Source organism: Stegodyphus dumicola, chromosome 6, assembly GCF_044657685.1.
Source record: "Stegodyphus dumicola isolate Sdum_Otavi_A_Nest chromosome 6, ASM4465768v1".
Lineage (NCBI taxonomy): Eukaryota > Metazoa > Arthropoda > Arachnida > Araneae > Eresidae > Stegodyphus > Stegodyphus dumicola.
The window spans coordinates 7,779,612-7,802,784 of NC_140773.1; the positions used below are offsets into that span (position 1 = coordinate 7,779,612).

The 23,173-nt window shown below is 32.6% G+C and overlaps 1 protein-coding gene across 4 annotated transcripts in view; it reads right to left on the bottom strand.

Moving 5' to 3' along the window:
- LOC118191618 (uncharacterized) overlaps positions 1-23,173 on the bottom strand; it is a 51,675-nt gene that overhangs the window by 3,772 nt on the left and 24,730 nt on the right. For 3 of the 4 annotated variants that reach the window (XM_035362440.2, XM_035362441.2, XM_035362439.2), the window contains 4 exons: positions 20,723-20,826; positions 19,208-19,412; positions 14,580-14,710; positions 8,432-8,640 (listed from right to left, as the gene is read on the bottom strand). In XM_035362440.2, coding sequence (XP_035218331.2) covers positions 8,432-8,640; positions 14,580-14,710; positions 19,208-19,412; positions 20,723-20,826 — 649 coding nt within the window. Of the gene's footprint in view, positions 1-145; positions 394-8,431; positions 8,641-14,579; positions 14,711-19,207; positions 19,413-20,722; positions 20,827-23,173 lie in introns of those variants that run through there. The other variant, XM_035362442.2, reaches the window with a different exon arrangement.

The window sequence follows — 23,173 nt, forward strand, 5'->3', positions numbered from 1 at the left end:
TATATTGTTTCGAGCGAATACTGTTTTGTGGAATTTACCTACATAGTTAACATTCGTGTTGCATAGTGAATTTCCTTATTGTAACAGTATATATTGAATGGTATGTTATATCATAGCAAAAAGTAAACTTCTTTTGGCAAGCATGCACATCGACAGTATTGGTTTTATTTCTATGAGACTGGATCACATTTTTGATAGAGGTTGAAACAAAATTCGGAATTTGTACATGGGATGTAAAGAAGTAGGAAAGTGCCCTAGGGAATGCGTAACATTGCGTCTATGCTTCAGAATTTACTAATCTCAATTTTTCTTTCCTTGATTATCACATGACACTGTGTATCCATATCAACAGGTGTTAGACTGGGCAAAATCTTCGTTCTCAGACTTTTTCATCTGAAAAAACGAAACAGGAGAACGTTAATTGCGCACGAAACGCAAGAAAAGGGAATCTATCTGAGTTACCAATGTTTCAATTAGTTTGGAACACGGTATTAGGTAATGTATTGATTTAATTATTAATTAATTAATTATTATTAATTTTGCTATTTATTGAAGTTATTAACTGAATAGTTAATTGAATGTGTGTTATAACTTACTACGAATTTAGAATTATGAAGCACATTAGATCTTACACTGTAGTGCCAAAAGCATTAGTACACCAACCTAATAATTAGATTGTCTTTCGTGGGAGTGTAGCATCTGCAAGACACTGATTACGCGAGGAAATATTTGTAGAGAATGAATACTATATTTTCCACAGTATAGTCCTTAATTTTATTATACAGAAGGGGCCGCTTGATGTGATTACATTTGTCCATAATTATTTTGGTAATATTAACCGAATGATAATATTAAGTGATGAGAAAAGTACCCTTCAAACTATCAATGGAATTTAACTGATTTATAATACCGATACAACCAGAAACATTCAACATCCTGCTATGTGTCTGCTTGATGCTCTCATTACGATTTTGCTTTGATCTGCAAATAACATATACACGATTCTTAAAAATTCTTGCGTAAAAGACTTATTTTTGAGAGCTGGTCATAGCGGTTTAACAAGTCAACTTTATTCCTCAGATCATTATTTATTTAGTATAATAAAAATGACTCCTAATTTAAAAAAAAAAGAGCGTTTTCTAGAAGAGATTTTTCATGAAAATGCAAAACTCAAAGCAAACATATTTGGACGCGAAAAAAACAAGTTAATCTCATCGTATCATTAATCTGGTTAGCCTAATCGATTTTATAAAACTACAACGACGGTTTCCTTTGTAATGCTTAAATCAAAATCGAGTTACTTCGCGACATGTCTCCGCTACTTACCAATTTTTGTATTCTCTATCACATACTATTTCGATGTCTTATGGCAATTTCATCTTATAACTCGACTTTATTTCATTTTAAATAATTCATTCTATAATATTTTGATAACATTAACCAACTTGTTGATGACAACAAGCGACGTATTTTCCACTTTTCCGTATACAAATAGATGGGACTTCGGCAATTCGATAACAGTATTCGAACGAAAACATTAACCACGATCACATTAAGCGGCACTGATTGTATTCGGGGATACAGGATTTCGCTATTCCACAGCGCACTGCTTGGATTTCAGACATGCTTGATCACACTGTGATTTAGATACCCGCAACAAAACTCCGAACTCAGATTTTTAACCTTAATTTTTAACCTCTTGTCGCAGTTTGGCGTATCTAAATTCGTGTGGCTGCGCTGTGTGTTTAGAAGATGCTAAATCCATCAAAGTGCACATATGGCATTGAGGTATAATTCATTAGATAAAACAGATGCGAATATAATTCATCAAGAAGGATGTGGACATAACGTTCGAATGTCGAAGAAGTTTGTAAACGTTTGTACTAGAGGCCCCACTGAATGCCAGTTAAACAAAACTCATGTCATTGCTGAGTCTACAGTCTCCTGGTGACACATAGAAGAAATCCATGGATTCACGAGTCTCTCTCATCACATGCTTTTCGAGTTGCGGAATTATATGCTATGCATTCATCAGGTGGTTTCTAGTTAGATGTAAACTCTTATAGACCACATATTGAAAGGAATGTTCCCCAGTCCTCATATTGATAATTTTGAAGCCCGAGACTTTAATTCAGTGCTGTTTAGGCAATTCCCCATCTCTTTCACGTTCACCACTTTGATTTTTCATTGATTTTTCGTGATAAACCATTTGCATTCCATGCATACTCAATGATGCATACAAATTAATTGACATTGTTTACATTTACATTTGAACTAAATATATATTCCTCAGTTGTTACGTGTTTTATACGATGCTAGTGCGCAGTAGAAATGCGCTGTATGACCGAAGTTAAAAAATCATTGGCCTTGAATGTTTAATCATTTGCATACTTGGTATAAAGGAATTTGCATACAAAATTTCGAGATAATCGGGTTATTTACACAGCCAACTCTATCATGGCCTTGAAGCGAAATCAGTTTCGGAAGGTCACGTGATCAAAATAGTCGATCTTTTTCTCTTCGCTATAAGCGCGAAATTTAACTTGCCAAAAATAATAGTTTTCTCTTAATATAAATATAAGTAAAATTAATAAACGTGACTAGGTCGCATGACTTGCATTAAATTTTTCATAGTGTAATATTTTCACAGCCGGTAAAATGAATATCTTCAATAATTTTTAAAACAATTGTACTTTGTTTATGTAACTAAAAATATCATTGAGAATCACCAGAAAAAAACGTTATTTCTGCAATTTTAATAAAAATGGAATCCATTTATGTAATCTAAATCAAATTTATTCCCAAAATAATATAAAATCCACAAAAGGGGAAAAATTCAATAGGTTTATAGATGTAAATTTTATTTAGATTTTCTTAACGCTAAAATAAATATTAAGAGCAGAATATTTTGTAAAAATTCATGCCGCTCCCATCGCATCAGCTATATAAATTTTTAGAATGCAAATATTCATAGTCATCTCTCATCACTTCATTCACTAATAAAAACTTAAATATCACAATTTTATCAAAACAGAGAAATGAATTAAAAATTCCTTAAATGCTAGGAAATTTGTGTATAAAAACAAACTTACATGCATGTTATGCTATAAATAAATCTTTCAAGAAAATTTTGGCAAATTAAATGCTAATTACATTCATAAAAAGGACAACCTTCTATTTGTGCCAGCTCCAATTTTATGTTGTATCACTTTTTCCAAACCACCGAAGAGGTAAGTGATTAGGCTCGTTTTTTTTTTTACAGTGTTGTCCCCAAATTACAGGCCTATTCCACTATCAAAAATAGATTCATAAAACTTGGAGCTGTGCCATATACACACATCTTACATATCATACATCATTTATGCAGAAGCATACATAAAAACAAACAGTTGTGACTTATTAACTGAAATTAACTGGTAAATTTTTTAACTTTTTTATATGAACATTTTATATTAATTTTGTCATTTTTATGTTTTGTGTAATTATTTAACATTATTTTACAAGTTATCAAACAGATATTTTCTAATCGGGTTTGCAAAGTCATTCCACAAATGCAAGAATCTGTTAAATTAAAGTTAATTCTACCTAACTGTATGCAAGATAACTTATATAAAATGCCCAGTTGCTTTCCTGATATAAGAAATGTATCTTCCATGCTTTCGAGAATTCCACCAAATAAGAAATGTACAATTGAAGATGTTAGTAAAGCAACTTCAGACGGTAAAGTTAATTTACCCCTATCTAATTCTTTAAGAAAACCAAAAATATCATCTGCTATATCTACCGAATGAACACTTTGCAACCAGTCCTGGCAAATACTGCATTTTACCACCCTTAATTCTTTCATGGAAGCATAACCTGAAATATAAACTAGCACTGGTAAAATATCAGAAGGAACAATTTCTGTAGAAAAATCATTAACTAGTAAATTTGAATAATCATCAATATTCACAAAGGTAAAGATAGAATCCTTATCATAATCTGGTAAAAGAGAAGTTAAAGGGATATTGATATTTGATGATGAAATCATAATATTGCTTTTAAAACGAAGCTTCTTCTCACTTTCTAATAATTGTAGGTAATTTATGTAATAATTTGAACCTGACATTTGCCGATACATTCCAAAACGTGATTCAAGAGCATCAGTTTGAAATTTTCCTAATAATATGTATTCAACCTCATACTTTTGAAACAAATATGGAATCAATTGAATGAATGCATCTGTAATTATCTCTCGGAATTTTCCTTAACCACTGAGCTCTTCTTTTAGGTGATTTAGGTAAAGAGTAAGTAGTGACATTCTCATTTTTGTCGTAATTGGATTTGCAGCCAAATACACTGCAATTTCTGTATTCCAATACTTTATTCTGTATTCCAATATGTTATTAGAAACAAATAATCAAAAATAATAAAGAATTCCTGATTTCCAAACAAATAGTCAAACCAATACTACTCAAAATGTTCAAACTAAAGTAAATGCATTCGCTGTTAAAACGAAACACTTGCATAGGCTCGAAAACAGCTACATATTTTCCCAAATAAATCTAAAAATTAAAAATATATAATATATAGATAAAATATATAATATATAGAAATATAGATAAAACTATTATTTATAATTACATAAAGCTCACGTTATTTAAAATCACTTAGAATACCAAAATAATCTACTTACATAACACTATTGGCAAAATATATATCCACGAAATTCACGACCACAGTTTCGTAGCCACACGCTACCATAAGAACCAAGGGGGTTAGAATAGACCTCTGACCTCCTTGGTCAGAACAAATCTACCATCTTGATCACGTGACTTTTGCGCTTCAAGGCCATTATAGAGTTGGCTGTGGTTATTTACAATAGGTACCTTTTTTTCTTTGAAAAAGAGTGTATTTCATATTTTTCTGAGAATGACAGCATTGTTTAGTTCTGAATTACGCTAGTTCGTAATTGCAGTCATTGCACCTTCTCTTTTGAGTTCTAGCGTCCATGCTTAAAATCTGCCAAAAATTGTTATTTTAAGTACTTAGTCAAAATTTTAGCTTTAACTGGTTCTTTTATTTATCGTTCACAGATTTTTTTTTAATTGTTGCAACTGATATCATTAGGGACTTAAGATTTTTCGTTATGTCAACACACTTCCATGCAGTTATCAGAATTGTGAATTACATGCCTGTCCCCGGTAGAAAGCGCTAAAATACTGACCGAGATAATTCTGTATTGTTAAGAAAAGTATAAGAAAACCTTTGTTTTAAAGGAGGGGAAATGCTTTATTTTAGAATCTATGTGAATGCTTCTACAGTTCGGCGACGGCTTTTTGAAAATGTTCCGTAAAATGTTCTGGTAGTAAAGATGTTCCACCTCAGAAAAAAACAACTTTTGCCAATCTAGGAAAAGAAGATACTCGGTTGGTTTGGTCAAAAGATTATTATTCACTATGATAATTAAGAAAGTGAATTTTTTTTTGTGATGAAACTCATTTTATTATCCTAGTGTTCCTGGTATGTAAGTCGTTTGCAGACAGTGTTTCACTGAAGCATATCGGCCAAGATTTTGATAAAAAGTATTCTGGGATTATGTTTCGCTGGAAGAAAGCGATCCGAGATTTTTTATGTATATTTATAGTACTAAGCTCCCTTTCTTCATTGCTGATATGATGAATTAAAAATGTGTATTACAGTTGTAAAGGAAAGAGTTTGTCTCCTGTTTAATATTGCACTCGAAAAAGTTATTAGGGATTCTAGGATCAATACCAGAAGAAATATTTTTAATAGGAAATAATCAACTACTGGCTTATTTAGGTGACATTTGCAATATTGCCCGTAATATTCCTGCTCTTAAACAGGCATTCGTGGCACAGGAGGAAAGTGCAAAAATATTTAACAGTTCTGTTAGCGAAAATAAAACTGAATCTATGCTTTGTTTAAAATCTGACTTATCAATTACTCACTTAGAAATAAGTAACTACAGATTTGAAAAAAATTACGGTTTCACTTATCTGGGAAAGGAGATCAATTGTAAAAATGAGATAACTTCTGAAATACTTATAAGAATCTCTGCTGCAAATACAGAGGCTGTTCGCACATTTTTTAGACGATTTTGGTAAGCGATAATAAAAAATCGTTTGCTGCAAAAAAAGTAATTTCAATTGTACTATGTTTTTAAAAGTCAAAATTATCGTCTGTGGCTTGAAAGTTTTGTTTTTATTCAAAATGGCGAATTTAACAAAGCAGTGGTTCGAAGGCTACATTTACGCTCTTTCCGAAGATAAATATGCATACTCCGTTATGCAAAAACGATGTGAGAGTCATGGTTTTGTGATATCTAAAGCGTCGATAGGTAATATCATCAACAAGAAAAGAAAAAAAAAAAAAAAAAAAAAACGTCAAATTGGAGCCTCAAGTGGGACAAAAATTCCAAACAAGTATCCAAGGAAAAAACGGACATCTTTCGACTATTGCAAAGGTACGTTGTTTAATGTTAAAAGAAAATCCCCCTAGTCAAAGGACAGTTGCAAAATCATTAAAATGCTCGGTGTCCACTGTAAACAAAATGATAAACTAAACTTTGATTTAAATCTTAAGAAAGCGAAAAAAAGCAATGTGCATTGTCTTCTTCCAAAGCATATCGCTCAACACAGGACACGCTGCAGAATTCTATATGAGAAACACTTATCCAAAGAAAAATGGAAAACAATTATCACAATAGATGAAGCATGGGTGTATTTAAATGATTGTAACAAAAAAAGAGCCATTTATTATCATAGAAGGGGAGAAAAATCTTAAGTACATGGTTCAAAAAATCGAAAGAAAGTTTTTCTAAGGGATTCATGATTGTTGCTGGTTTTTCTTATAATGTCAAGTTAAAAATAAAGAGAGTGCAAAAAAATGTCAAGATTAACTCCAAATACTATCAGGAACATATTTTATCGCCAATTCTTCTGAATGAAATACCATCGCTTTATCCACAGTGCCATCCATCTGTGAGACTCCATCAGGACAAAGCTGGCAGTCACACATCAAATTCCACTGTAAATTTCCTACAAGAAATGGAACAAAAACTGGTATCAAGACCATACCCTTCACTGATATCCCTACTAAATCTCCCGATGTGTCACCTATGGATTTTTGTGCTTTCGGACTTTTAAAAACTGCATTATCCAAACGTTGTCCCAAAACCTTAAGAGGACTGTGGAAAGCTGTTCGGGAGGAATGGGATAGAATATCTCTTTTGCCACTTCAAAGGCATTATTGTCCTGGAAATTGCGGTGTCAAAAGATAGTTCATAATAAGGGAAGTCAAATAGAACATTTTAAACACAAGAATTTTATGTAATTTAGTTTTTTGAATACAATATACATCGTCTAAAAAATGTGTGAACAGCCTCTGTAGATGTTTCCATAGCCTGAAGAGTTGTTTAAAATCCAGTTTTCTAAATTTAGGAATTAAATTACTACTTTACAAGAGTCTTATAAGATCTGTTAGAGCCTTATGCGTCAGTTCTGCCTAATGCGTCTTCTTATGCGTCAGAAGCTTGGGACTTTACATGACGAGGAAGCTTTGGGGAGATTTGAGAGAAGGCTATTGCGTTGCATAATTTGGTAGGTTTCGTGTCAATGGATCGTGAAGAAGATCTAATTTAGAGCTATACAAGATCTATAGATAACATGATGTGATAAAATTCTTCAAACTATAGAGATTTAAACAGGCTGGTCATCTGGCCATAATGCATAAAGATCGGTGTCGCAAGAAAATCTTTCTGGCAAAGCTCATGGGAACTAGACCTCGGAGTAGAATCCTGGTTAAATGGATCAATTGTGATCATATCATCGGGGTTAAAAAATTCTAAACATTCTAGAGGTCAAAAATTGGAGAGCAGATGCCATAAGTGGAGATGCGTGGAGAAAACTTCTAGAGAAGGCTGGTGCCCAACCTGGGCTGTCGAGTTAATAAAGAAGAAGAAGATAATTGTCTTAGAAATTATATTCAGTATCGATGTTTATTTATCTTCTTAGAAATATTGGTCACTTCTCAGGTGGCTGTCTTAAGAAGGTAGGCAAGATTCAAGAGAGATTTTATTTACATTATTCATTATTTTTATATCATTTCTAATTTTTTCTAAGCTTCTTCAATATGCTGTTTAAGGATAATATTGCGAAGCGGGATGTTACGGTAAAGTACAAATTTTACATAGTCTGAAATAATATTTTTATCACAACATTCTGTGAGAAGTTGTAGAAACAAAGCAACTTTAATTTTCTGGTATAGTTATTCACGATAACTGGTGATTGCATACTTAATCTATAGGGAATTATTGGTAAATAGCAGTTGAAGACTGCCATTGGTAGACTTGGGAAAGCTACATCCTGTGAAGCATGATGGATATTTTTTATTTACTTTTTCTTACAAAAATAGCAAATTGTAACCTTACCCGCTTCTTCATTCAATCTTCTCACTGAGTTCATTTCAGGTTGGTCTAAGTCTAATGTAAATCTTCTGCCCGGTGTGACAGTTACTGGTGTGACAGTTACTTTCGGAATTTCGCATGTATCCCGAGGCAGAATATTATCATTTTCATTCACAACAAGCGTTTGGGAATTTCGAGGCTTTAGAGCAGAAGACTTTTCCTTTTTCAGAAAACTATTAAAGAGAATAATAAGGAAAATAGATTTTAAATTTTATTAAAAAATAAATTACAAAAGGAAGAAAAATATTAAAACAAGTGATTAATGCGTATCAAAGTACGACACTATACAGAGAATATACAGCGTTGGAAACATCATTTGTTATTCAGTGATAGTTCAAATATTTATAAATGTTATTTATCAGTTGAATTTGTTAAAAACCGAGTGGATAAAATGCTTTATGAGCTATATGAGTGAGCTATATCGTCATAAAACATAAAATTAAAGATCGCTTTTCTATATTTTGCTTTTAAATTATTCTGTTAAGGTATCTGCCTACGTTCGGAGTACTTTTTTTTAAAAACAGAGAATTCTGATGAAATATATATTTATTTAGTCAAAATATGATATCAAATCATGAAAATAGGTAAATGTTTAGGAATATTTTCATAAATTTTTGAAATATATGCAATTTTATGCACATTTTTAGGAGAATTTAACACTTACGTTAAATGTCGTATATTTTTTTCCCACAGCATATATTTCAATTTTATTTATATTGTATACTACTACAACACTCATCTGTGTTATGAGCTAAAATGTTTATGATATTTCTAAAATTTATTAAAATATGTGTAATTACATGAAAAAACACAGTTTTTTGTAAAATATTTCTTATCGTTTTATATAGAAATACTTATAAAACAATCAACTTAATAAATATAACTTAGATTGTAGCTTAAAACCTAGTAAATAATATAGAAAACACTCTAGTGAAATTTAATAGAGATACCGTTAGAACATTTTGAGTAATTACATTTCTTGTATGTAAAAACACTAGAAAAATTAATTTTCCAGAAAACGCATTTAAAGATTTCACATTAACAGAAAAACTGTTCTGTTGTATTTACACACTTAAAATTCTCCGCATTTGTACATCACACCCTCCATATCTTTATACTTAAGTAATTTTGATTTCCTATTTGATTTTAATTTTTTCTGGCTATTTTCGAAATGAGCGACGAATGACGTTTCGAGTTCTTTATTCTTTCGTTATCAATTCCAAAGTAATTTTTAATTATTTCTTGTTCAATTGCTATGCCTAAATGTTCAAACACACGAAGTAATCCAAGATACCCTGAATTAAAAATTAAAACTGCTGTATATGCACCCAGCAACATAGTCTTTATACCTAATCGCAATGTTGCCAGACCCAGTTCAAAAAACCGCAATGTTGCCAGTCCCAGTTCAAAAAATTAAGGCAAATAATTATTGCCAGAAACAAAAAAAAAAAGTACCCAGAATTAAAATGAAATGTTTTAGCATAATTTACACAGACACAGGTAAAAACAACACGGATAACAACATTGTTTACCTTTAAGTTGAGCCTTTTAAATTCCACTTCCGTTCTTTCTGCTTTCACTTCCAGTGCAGGTAATTGGCTATATCTTCTCTTCTAATTATTACAAACGTAAAAATGAACCATTTTCGGAATCCTTCAAAACTGACCTTTCAAATTGGGCAATTAAAAAAAAAAATCGAATTTTTTCGCCGAAATCGTTTTTTTAACGTAGGCAAATACCTTTTAAGCAATTACAGACTCATTAAATTTAAAAGGCAGATTAAAGAGCTTATGCTTCGCAGAATGGCAATGCTTTTGCTTTAGAAGTTGTTGTATTAAAGATGGCTGTTAGAACGAAAACAGTTGCCGAAGAATAATAAATATCTGGTAATATAAAGTAATGTAACTGCAGCCAGTTTTGGGAAGAGCTATTTCGTCATTAAAAATCAAATTATTGGGAGTGAAACTCTTGGTAGAATTGATACATTTGAGATAATGCTATTATTTTCATACATTTAACGACATTAAAAAAAATCGTGGTCTCAGTCAGAGTTTTCAATGGCCTGGAATAATCGATAAATTCTACTGACCTGAAAAATAAATTTTTTTTATTCTTATTTTTCTAAGAATTGTATTAGTGATAAAAATGTTTACTTAATTAACTTTAGCCTTCTGAAAAGTCAGTCTTTAAAATAGTCTTACATATGAAATGAAATTTAAGCTATACACAACTGGGCATACAAATTATTACACTCTGAAGGAAACGAACAACGAACCTTAAATTTGCATGAAAGGTAGAACATGCTGAGTTTTTCGAATAATTAACACTTCACTGCATACGCACATGTGAAGATTAACGAGGCCTTGGAATAGCATAAAAATGGTAGATTAAAAGATTGATTTTTCCATTCGGAAATCGCATTTATTTGTTTCTTGTGAGGGTGATCGTATTATGGTTCTTGCAAGAAGAAGAATCTCATACTAGTATGTGTCAAATTTTGATTGTCGAAGAATCGTACTGCACGAAGACTGTAGATTATTATACCACGCAGTTGTTGTTTACGTTATTCGAGATCAAGTATCTGTTACGAAATTTTTTTAATCATGGATGAAAAAGTCCCGCTCAGAAGGACATGCTAATATTTACCTATGCCTGAAACGATAGACATCTTACCTCGCTGTTAGGAATCGTACAGCCACAGCACGCTTGCTTGGATAAGAAAGTGGAGATGCTGTATAGTGCCAAGAATCTTCTCGTACAGTGTGACAATATCTGCAGCACCACGGATTGTCAGCAAGCAGACCATTGCTTAACTCTTTGAGGGGCAGGAAAGGGCAATTAACATTTTCAGAAAAACTCTTGTTTTATTTACTATATCAGGTAACTCTTGTTTTATTTACTAAATCAATGAAATTATTTGCGACAATTACACATACTTTGTCCAAGACGCGTGAAAAAATGACCACTTCTGGAGGTTAGTGTTAGTGACCACCGCCCACAGGACACATCCCTACAAATCAGTCTCTATGGTACTCATGGAAACAGTTTTTTCTTTTCTAGCAGAATGCAACTTTGCATGTGTTGCATTCCCACACTGTTCTTACAGGCTTCTTCTTGGTGCTGCAGAGTGCACATCGTCGCGATGTTGTCTTCGATGACTGATGCTTATTTTCTTGAAGACTAATCGCTGCATCAACTACTGGCTTATGTTTCTTGATTGGCTTATGTTTCTTGATTGGCTTATGTTTCTTGATTGGCTTATATTTCTTGATTGACTTATGTTTCTTGATTGGCTTATGTTTCTTGATTGGCTTATGTTTCTTGATTGGCTTATGTTTCTTGATTGGCTTATGTTTCTTGATTGACTTATGTTTCTTGATTGGCTTATGTTTCTTGATTGGCTTATGTTTCTTGATTGGCTTATGTTTCTTGATTGGCTTATGTTTCTTGATTGACTTATGTTTCTTGATTGGCTTATGTTTCTTGATTGGCTTATGTTTCTTGATTGGCTTATGTTTCTTGATTGACTTATGTTTCTTGATTGGCTTATGTTTCTTGATTGACTTATGTTTCTTGATTGGCTTATGTTTCTTGATTGCCATCTAGTGAGCTACAAGGGAACTTAGAAACGGTCAGTCTTGAAAACCACTCACACGAATGTGTAAGATGTTCAATAAAAAAGGTGGTTACTGTAGGTAACCACCGCCCTTCGAAGAGCTTAGGGCTTTCTTTGAAAGACGCTACTGAAGAAAAATCAGCTCCTTTAATGATGTGTTTAGGAAAGAACATGGATTCATCAACAGTGAGCCGCAACACTTTTTTTTTTTAGAATCTCATTTTGCTTACAGTATCGTGATACTAAATGATTTAAATGCAATATATACTTTTTAATTTACTTCTTTATTTTGCTATTCAGCAATATTTCTAAGTAACGAAATCTGTAATATATTCAAATTTGTGTGACTCATAATACATTCATAGATAATTTTTACAAACATTTGCATCATTGTTATATTAGCAAAAGGTGTTTCCTTTATCATCGGGGGGGGGTCAGAATAATCTTTTGTCAGTTTTTTAACAACGATTAATTTTTTACGTTTCTAAGATTTAAATTTGGTAAAAAAGAAATTACTTAAAAATGTAAAAAAAATTTGAAAACGGATTCGTTTTTAGTATACGTATTATATACCATTTCTAAGAAAGTAATTTAGTTTTGCGCAAATAGTGAAGAATAATAATTAGTTTCATACTATAGACAAGAAATAATTTAATGAACGCATAGTTATACAACATAAGAAGATAATGCAACTTGCAGCTAACTACAACTTACAACTGACTTCTAAGTTGACCAATTTATGTCATTTAAATGTTCTTTTGTGCCCTGAAATTCGCATAATATTCAAGTTCTCTTACGAAAACGCCTTGTTTTGGGAAATCTTTACTCAAAGTTTTCTTAGGGAAGCTTGGATTTTGAATAACAGAGGAAACCTTATTGGTTCTAAGACAAAAACGAGATAATTGAAAGCAGTAACATAAAACAACTAAACATAGCGAAAATGAAATACTATCACTTGCATTGCAATATTTTTGCAAATGCAAACAAATTAAATGCTAGATCGTATTTGTCCTATTACATTCCTATTATGTGATACTTACAGTGCTTTACTGGAGAGTATTTGGGCTGAAATTTATTCTTGTGACAACCCCCCAACACAAAAAAATTCGCTTCTGTGGTATATCTTTGTATGCATGGTGAAATCTGATATGCTGATTTGTTGACTTTTATTGCTGAGTTTATAAACTTTTAAAAAATACCCAAATTTATGGGACACCCTGTATTCGTCTTACAAGATCAGAAATATTAAGCGTGCTGAGATAAGATAATGCTATTCGTGTGTTTGCTTATTAGACTGAAGGTGGCATGACTGGGATATAGCAGACAAGGATATGAAAGTGGACGAGATGAAAAAATCGGGTTTGATTCACTACGTAACGGGGGGCAACTCATAAATGTTTACTTTTCTTTTGATATTGAAAGTCAAAGCCTATTGTCTGCTGTGGTTGACACCATGACACGTTAAAATAGCCCACGGCATAATAACCCCAACAGAATAGCCCGTAAAAATACTCTAAGAACACTTTATGAGATTATTGACTTTTTAGATCATATGACAAAATTAAATCCAGCATTTTTATCTGAAAATAAATGAGCATATTTTCTATGTTTCATAATTTTTTAAATATAAACAAGATATATAAAACCAGTTAACAAAATACAAAATCGGTTTTTATTGATATTCATATTAAGATTATAATGATACTTAGATACCTGTTGTGCAAAATATGTAAATTTTCTCTAAATTATATAATTTAGATAATTTTAATATTATAATTTAGATATAGGCCACAGGATACCAAACTTTTGTATACTATAATAACCTGTATGTGGAAATTATTACAACGGGACTCTACTTGACACGGTGAAACATTTATGTGTACAGCATCATATTTGAACATGTATATTTTTATACAAATTTGAATTTGTATAATGCACTTGCCTGCAAGATGTAATTGATATCTACATACGCCGAGGCCTCCTTTTATATCGCTTGCATACATTTGGATTTAAAAAAATTAAAACTGTTCGTGGGACCTAGTTCAGAAGCCTTGGATTTAGGTTATTTTGCCATGGGTTATTTCTGCAATCAATGTTCAAAACAATCATTAAAATGCCATTCTTACTTTTCCTATTTTTTCAAAAAAATGTCTTCTTCCAATTTCTTTCGATTAAAAATAACAGCAATGCTCTTGAGAACGGTACTCTTGAGAAAGTACCGTAAAGAGTAAATAAAGTAAACTTTAACAAAGCAAGATTGTACCTAAAAAAAATTATGTTCAAAGCAAAACCACCTCACTTTGTTTTTTCCAAAATTGTAGCTTTCTTTAGATCTCAGACTTTTGTGAAATTAGGAGCTACAATTTCGAATTGAACAATTTATGAAAGTTCTGTAGTCTGAGCACATATTGGTTCAATTATTTAAAGCTTCAATTTAAGCATAAGCACAACATTAATTGCTTAAAGTGAAAAACAAAGGAAATTTTAAAAACTTACTATTTTGAAACGACTTCGGATTTCGAGATCCATATCAGTAAAAAAATACAACAGAAAATTGGTACAACAGCAAAAATAGCATTATCTAGCCATGATTTATAAGACTTTTTTCTGTCTGGACACTTCGCAATCTGAAAGTCAAATGAAAAAAGATTATAAAGTAGCTAATCATAAAAATATTATAACTAATTCAATCTAAATTATCATATAAATTTTAATTACGTTATTTATTTTATTTAAATATCATTGTAAATTTCTCTAAATGTATAATCCTTTTGATAGCATATTTGTTTATTTTATCTATTTTTTTTTTTTAATTTTACGCATTTTAATTAATGGTTTTGAAGTTTAATCTGTGTTTAATAGGACTTGTCACCACGAGTTTATAACTATTTATTTCTCGTACAAGGTAGTAGATCTTTTAATTCTGAGTCCATGCTATTTAAATTTTTAAAACAGTTCAACTAGAACACAAAGATTTAATGGGACTTGGCGACATTTGGTAATTTTTTGCCAACTTGGCGACTTTCTAGAAATTTTGAGGAAATGCATTTTCGGAATCCTAAAACCGATTTTCCTTAAATTGTTTGACTGCTAACGAGACATGTATGTACCACTAAATCCTGAATGTTGGGAACAATCATCCAATAGTTGGAAAATCAAGGCCCCGCTGTGCTCGTTGCATTCAAAGGAACATAGAGAGAAGAACAAATATGAGTTGCTCAATGTATAATGTTGGGTTATGCAAAGAATACTTTACTCTGTATCATACGATGTAAAATCTATTTCATATGATAACGTTTTCCAGAACAACAGGTGTGTTTTTATACTAAGTCGATCGTTAAGTGTGGGACATAGGTATCTCACCATTAACTAGGGCTGGGGCATATGTGTCTCAGCTTTTGGCTTGAAAACCGTTTGTCCTCCCCCCCCCAAGGAAAAGGTGATAAATTTACCTTATTTATGATGTTCACTTGGATAGAAAACAGGGTAAATTTTTTTTACTTCCTTGTACGAAGCAAAAAGGAAGTATTGTAATCGCGAAAAGTTCCAGGCAGCATATTTCAACGAAAATTTCCATTTTGACCGCTATCGAATGCAATTTAACGATGTTTTCGCTTGACATCTGTACGTAAGGAAAGAATAAAGAACTCTTTTCCCAAAAAAAAAATTATAAAACTGATGTAAAATGAATTCTGAAGAGAACTTTTCGCAAAAGAAAACCAGCATTCAAAAATCGAATTTTATTTTTTTGCATATTTAGAAGTTGCAAACATTTCTGAGTCTGTTAAAACGAACGGCGTTACGATATTCGAATTAGAACCTTAAAAACTGTGAAATAAAGGAAACGATTTTGAGGTAAATATTGCTAGATAGGGCATTTCAATTATCATCTGACGTTTGTTTACAATTGTACGCCCAGCTGCTTACGAATGTTCACTCGTAGATTGCTGTAATTTTTACTGTTAAGATCATGGATTTTCTTAAAACTGAATGTGTCGGACACATTCAAATAGGAATGGCCACTAAATTACGAAAGAGAAAATAAGAAATGAAGGGGAAGAAACTTAGTGACAGTAAAACTCTTAGTGGAAAAGGTCTCCTTACAGATGATACTATAAATCAATTGACAATTTATTATGGAAATGCTGTTAGAAAACATTTCAATTCTGTAAAAGATATGAAAAAAGCAGTATGGGCAATATTTTACCTCAAATGTTCAACAGACGTGGAACCTACTCCCAATTTTTGCCCAGCAGGGGAGGGTTCGTGGTTCATGGTGGTCAAAGAGAGAGTGCGGGTAGAGATCTCAAATCGTACAAACATAAAAATTCAATTCCACCATCTGTAATGGATGCTATCAAAGATATATTTAAAGATATTAGCATGCCATTATTACTAAAAAAGTGGGTAGGAGGATATACAAAGAATCCAAATGAATCTTCGAACGCTTTGATTTGGAAATTGTGTTTTAAAAATTCCGGTATGATTATAATATTGTTAAGACAGCAGTGAATGACGCAGTTATTATATAGAACGATGTTCAGTCTGGGCAATTACATACTATGAATGAACTTGGATACCGAACTGGTGATAAATGCAGTCAAATTTGCAGCAGACACTGATCAACATCGTATTCAGTCACCCGAAATAAGGCAGAGATGTTTAACATTAGATGCTCGCAGAGCAAGAAAAAGAGCCAAACTTGTTGCAATAACAGCTAATTGAAGAACAGGAGGGTATGGTGTATGCAGCTGGGCAGTTTTAAACTGTTTAGTGTTATTTGAGAGAAAATATATTGAAAATTTTGAAACTTTTAACTTTAAAAGCATTTTTCTCAAAATGGTGATTTTCATACTTGTGCGCACTGTTTAAAAAAATCTATCATAGCTATTGATTTAAAACTTTCAGGGTATGTACATGATGATATTGCTGAAAAAGGTATCCGGACATAATCCCGACAGCCGAAATCCCGACAAGCCAGAATCCCGACAGACGGAATCCCCACAAGCCAAAATCCCGACAGGGTCGAAATCCCGACAAACCAAAATCCCGATAGGGTCGAAATCCCGACAAGCCAAAATCCCGACAAAGTCGAAATCCCGATTGTCCAATATCCCGACAGGGTCAAAATACCGACTCGGGCGAAATCCCAAATAAGGCCTAATGACCCCTTAACATACTTACACAGCTGCAACTAGTATATGCTTTGATGACTAGCAAATCTGAAGAAAATTACAAAAGATTATTCCAAGATTTAATTGATTTCGCTGAAGAAAATAATATTGAACTGAGGCCATCTAGAATCACTAGTGATCTAGAAAAGGCAGCTATAAATGCTCCGCGCACTCGAAATGCTGTCGAGGATTGGCACAGAAGATGGGAGACCTTAATTGGACGGGCCATGTTGGCGTTTATAACATCATAGAAGGATTTCAAAAAGAACAGGAGCATGTGGAATACCAAGTTGAATGCATTCTTCGCGGAGAACAACAACCAAAACGTAGGAAGGTAGATGATGACAGAGAAAGGAGAATTATGACTGTTTTGGACGATCGTGATAATCGACCTGTGATGGAATATCTTCGTGCTATCGCTCGCAATGTGTCACTGTAAATATGTCGTTTGCATGTGTAAGTGATGTTTTCTTTTTCTTAATAAAAATAATTTTATAAATCTTCATTTCAAATTTTAACGGTCATTTCAATTTGTTAAAATTTATTTTAAGTAATGACATAATTTTTATGATTTTTTGATTTAAACTTTTAATTAGTAATATGTAATAGTTAGTTAAAAATTGTATTTTATTAAGCTAAATTGAGTGTTTGTATTTAGATATTAACTTGTCGGGATTTTGGACAGTCGGGATTTCGACCCTGTCGGGATTCTGGACACTCGGGATTCTGACCCTGTCGGGATTCTGGCTTGTCGGGATTTTGACCCTGTAGGGATTTCGACCGTGTCGGGACTTTGGGTTGTCGGGATTTCGGCCCAGTCGGGGTTTTGGACAGTCGGGATTCTGGCTTGTCGGTATTTCGGCTGTCGGGATTATGACCCAGACCCGCTGAAAAAATGCATCTACCGCTGTCTTCGACAACTTATTTTTTTAGTATTTATATAACTTTACTTAAAAACTTTTAATGCTTTTTCTGTTTTTTAAGATCTTATTCTAATGGTGTTAATATTCTTTGATATTTTAAAATTTAAATAGGTGAATAATCATACCTAATGATGATCTATCACAAAATTGTAAAAATTATTACTGTAACTAAATTTGTATTACTGTCAGTTTGCGCGCAGTGCTTCAATACAAATTTTAAATTTTCGAAAAATACAGTTTGTTTTTTCTTTATAAAACAAATTCTTATACACTATTTGTAAAATAAATCAAGAAAAATAATCATCTATGTCTAGATATGACACACTGAAAATTCCATATATCTATGACCATAACAGTTTGACTTATTAAAACTTGAAAATCAGCCAAAATTCTCACTTTTTGTGTTGCGCAAAAGTGATGAATCACCTTAAGTTGCTGCTTTAATTAAGATTAATATTATTAAAAATTTATTGATACTGTTGACACTTTGAACCTAAAATTCTTAGGTGGTACCTTAACGTCTAACTCTCCGACTTACTTCAAAGGTTGATAAGGCAGCAATTTTGCCCATTTTGAGAAATAACGAATTAAAATGTAAGCCCCAGAATATCATTACACGAAATTTTGCTTCATTATATTATTCCAACACAGTTATTAATTGATTAAGACACAATAACACGCCTTTAAAGAAATTATGTTTTAGTTCTGGTTTCATCAACAGATGGCGCCACTTGCTTATTCTTGTCTAGGCTTTCTTTTCTTATCTAGTCAATATTTCCTATCTTGTTCATTTGCGGTTTTGCAGCTGAGGATGGTGTTTCGGTAAAAACCATCGAAACTAGTCCTGCGAAAATTTTGAAAATATAACGTTGATTTTTGTTGTTTGACTTCTGAATTAGTATTAATTGATTGTTTTGTTAATGGCTAGGAATTTTCTTTTTCAAATATGTGAAGAATTTAAGCCTTTCGAAGTTACACGAGAGTTACGTTCTGAAGTGAGACAGACAATAGAATGTATGACAGTTACCTTATAACCGTTTCTCCAGGTCTGGTTATACCGTTCGTCATACTGGTCGATGATGGTTTTAAGTTCTTGCCGTGAAAAGGCTGCTTGTCCTTTTTCCGATCCTTGTATTTTCAACATTGCATACACGGCACCATATTTAAGATCATTTTCACTTTCGTCCCTTTGAATGATGCCAGACACTCGAAACAAACTTACCTTGTCTGGGCTGTAAAACATGAGTTATACAGAAACAGAACTATAAAATCAGTCACAACAAAACTCAGAAAATGTTATAAATTATATATGTTATAAATATAATAGCGACTTAAAGGAAATTTCTAATATTTTAAAATTTACTTGGGGTAAAAACATGTAATAGCCTGTATTATTATTATAATGTTACGAATTTTGTACTTAGATAGATGATTTTAGTGCAATCATTTGAGAAATGGTATTCTGCTGCGCAATGTAACATGAAAAATTTAAAGAGATGAGCTATGCTGGAAAAGTAAGACTACAGGGGCAGTCCATTTAACATTGAGTAAATGGGTATTTCCGTAAGTTTGAGAGAAATCGCCTAACGTCGCCAAGCTGGCGACCATTTGGCGCGGTCCCTGTATCACCGTAAAAGGTATTGTAGTTGAATAAATGTAATTGATCACTATATTAACTGAAACCGTAATTCGACTCTCCTATTGCTTGCTTTCTAGTTGTAGAGTCATTAGGTTAATTGGAAGCAGAAAAGATTATAAATATGCAACTGCCTTCGCCGGGAATCGAACCACGGACCTCTGAAATACCGGCTCAGTATGCAGAACCACTACACCACGAAGGCACGCTAGGGAAGTGGGAGAAATACCTTATATATTCCCCTTTTTAAAGGGCGACTAGGGTTTTAGGGAACCTAGTCGCCAAATCCTGGGTGCGGAGAATCATCATCCACAACCCTTTTAGTTCGGGCGCCACTTCTAGAGTCATTAGGTTAATTGGAAGCAGAAAAGATGAAAAATATGCAACCGCCTTCGCCGGGAATTGAACCACGGACCTCTGAAATACCGGCTTAGTGTGCAGAACCACAACACCCCGAAGGCACGCTAGAGAAGTGGGAAAAATGCCTTGCATAGTAATTTCGAGAAGCAGAAAGTACTATAAATATCTGTTGAAAACTATATAAGTCATGAGAGAGAGCATCTACTCTTAGTTAGTTAGTTGTTGCTATTTTAATTGTTGCGAGTTGTTAGTTCAGCCTGGAATCGGAGATATTTCCAGGTTAGCTTTTATAGATGCCCTTTGCAGTGCGTTGTGTTTAACGTTCTAAGTAGTTTGATGCGTAACTGCGGATTCAACTTTGTGGTACTGTGAACACCTGTAGGGTATTTCTGAGGAAACTTCCAGAAATTTGAAGTGTTTCTGTTGATAAAATAAATTTTATTAACATCTCATCGGATTTGTGCGCATTCAACCTATTACGAACCCGTACGTAAGTTAGACAAATTACAAAAATACACTTATTAAAAAAGCGTAATTTTTACTTACCTTATTTTAATGGGTAAAGTCTGAGCTTTTGCATATTTTGTTGCAATATCTGCAAATATATTTCGAAATTCTTTGAAGCCATCACCATTTTGAGATTTATTGAACTAAAAATGAAACATTCGCAATTAAAAAAATAAAAGTTTAGTAATATTGTTTATAAAAATAGAAATTACGAAGATTTTTGTAGCTAGCATTAAAAATACAAGACAATAACTTTATGTTTTTCATCATATAAATAGTTTAAAATAAATTCGCAATTTTGGTATCAAGTAGATTCCTTCTAATCAAAGACAATATGAGAGAGATACTGAATAAACTGATCATTATACAATTAAAAAAGGGAATCTTTAGTGCGAAGTTACTTTTTTTTTTAGTGCGAAGCAAAGGAAGTACTGTAATCGCGAAAAATTTAGGGTATCATATTTCAATTGAGATACCCGTTTCGGTTATTCCAGAATTTCGTATGTAGGACTACTAATATCTAGTTGTGCATCTCTCTTTTTTATTGAAATCAGCAGTACCAATAGTGTATATATATATAATAATAAAATTCCATAGTCAAGAATAATCTTAAAATTCTAACTGTATGTTCTTTTCATTTTTAATGGCGACGTTCTCTTATTTGAAAGTACGTGGAATTAAATCCGCAGCCCCGTAGTCAAGTTGTTTTTCCCGCCTTTTCTACACGTACAGTTATAGAATGTTCTGGAAATATTTCAAGCGAACTGGATTGGCTGACGAGGCTGACGTCATTTCATGGAAGCTCCGCCTTTCCAGAGGCTATAAAAAGACTCGCAAAAGGTATATCGGGGCCTTTTCTTAAATGCCACGATGCAGTAAACCTTCATACAAAATATTATTAGTAGTTCTTTTTTATTTACTCCGGAGATCAGATTTTTGAAATTGCTATTTTCTCCTGAAATATAATAAATGGATCCTGTTTTTTAAAACTATCGTCTGATAATTTAAGCTACGACTACATTGATGATTCTTCAACAATCTATTTATTCCTGACAAAAGCTGGTACATCACATATATATTTACATAAAGAAACCTAATATGAGGCTAAAAATTAAAAACAAAATTTTTACACCTGTCCTCTGCTATAGCTGCAGGTTTAAAGTACAATAAACTAAAGCATTTAAAGTTAAAAGCAAATAGGAATCAAAGCCAGGCAATTCCTCAACAATATTAGTAATCGCAACCGTGTATAAGAGGTTTAACACAATATCTAAACAAATCAAAATTAAAATAAGAATTCATAGTAGTACAAATTCGATAAATAAAAATGCAAAAGAGTAAAAATGGACAAGATAATACAATTTAAAAATTAATCTCCTTTTACTGACACTCGAATTCCGAACTCATCAAGGGAAAATGAACTAAAGTTTCATAAAAGTTGATTAATATGTCTCGAAAACGTGTAACGTCTCGAAACATTCCGAAACGTGAAAAGAATAAAACATTACATTGTGTCAAATTGACTACTCAAAAGATCTTAAAACTTTACATTATGTAAAATAACCATTCATAAAAAGCAAACTGGTCTAAAATCAATATATGCAAATTCGAAATTCAAAAGCTAATACAAATAAAGAGCAGTACAAATAAACTTTAAACCAAATTGTGATTTAAACAACCCTAAAAAATTGGGTGGTTGCCGGCTATGCTAAACTAAACTTTTAGTACGAAAAAACGAAAAATTTTTCGAAGAAATTTCTTTAGATAATAAATTTAAATCTGAGTCTTAATCAGCTAAAACCTAAAACCTATTAGAAACAAAGCAACTATTAAAAACATTTTTTTTTCAATTTTTGTTTCTAATACTAAAATGTTAACGACTCAATAATAATTATTCAATAATGTTCAAATACTTACTAGTCAGCTTATTTCTGGTATAATAAAGCAGAACTCTTAACCGTCGTTGATTTAGGTTATTATTAATTCGATATTTCTATACCGCTGGACAAAGGCAATTTTTTCTACACTGTTTGTCCAAAGATAAACACACAGCATAACAAGAAAGTTGTCATTTGATTCACTTACAATAAGTTAATGAATTGAGTTATTTATTCATGAGCTTGGTAATAAAATCAAATTAAAGAAAATATATTGTTACGAAATGTCAAGGCGTGGTGACATGGCTTCCCCGCAAAGCAGTTTAGGGTTGCCATAAAATAGAAAGGAAATGGAGGTTTGCCACATTTGGCGAGAAATCGCTTATTTGGCGACATTTGGAGACAAAATTGGCGATATGCCATGGACGGATGGAGAACCTTCTGGAACGAATTCTTATCGGTTTAGCCCAGAACGTTCTCAAACACAAGCCGACAGCTACATAAACCCTGCTGGTTCGCAGTCAGTTAGTGTGTGTGTGCCTCGTCTAGAATGCGAGTTAATTAGTATCGAGTTGGAGTCTCGTCTAGCGAGTCAATCTCTGCGGAGTCGATC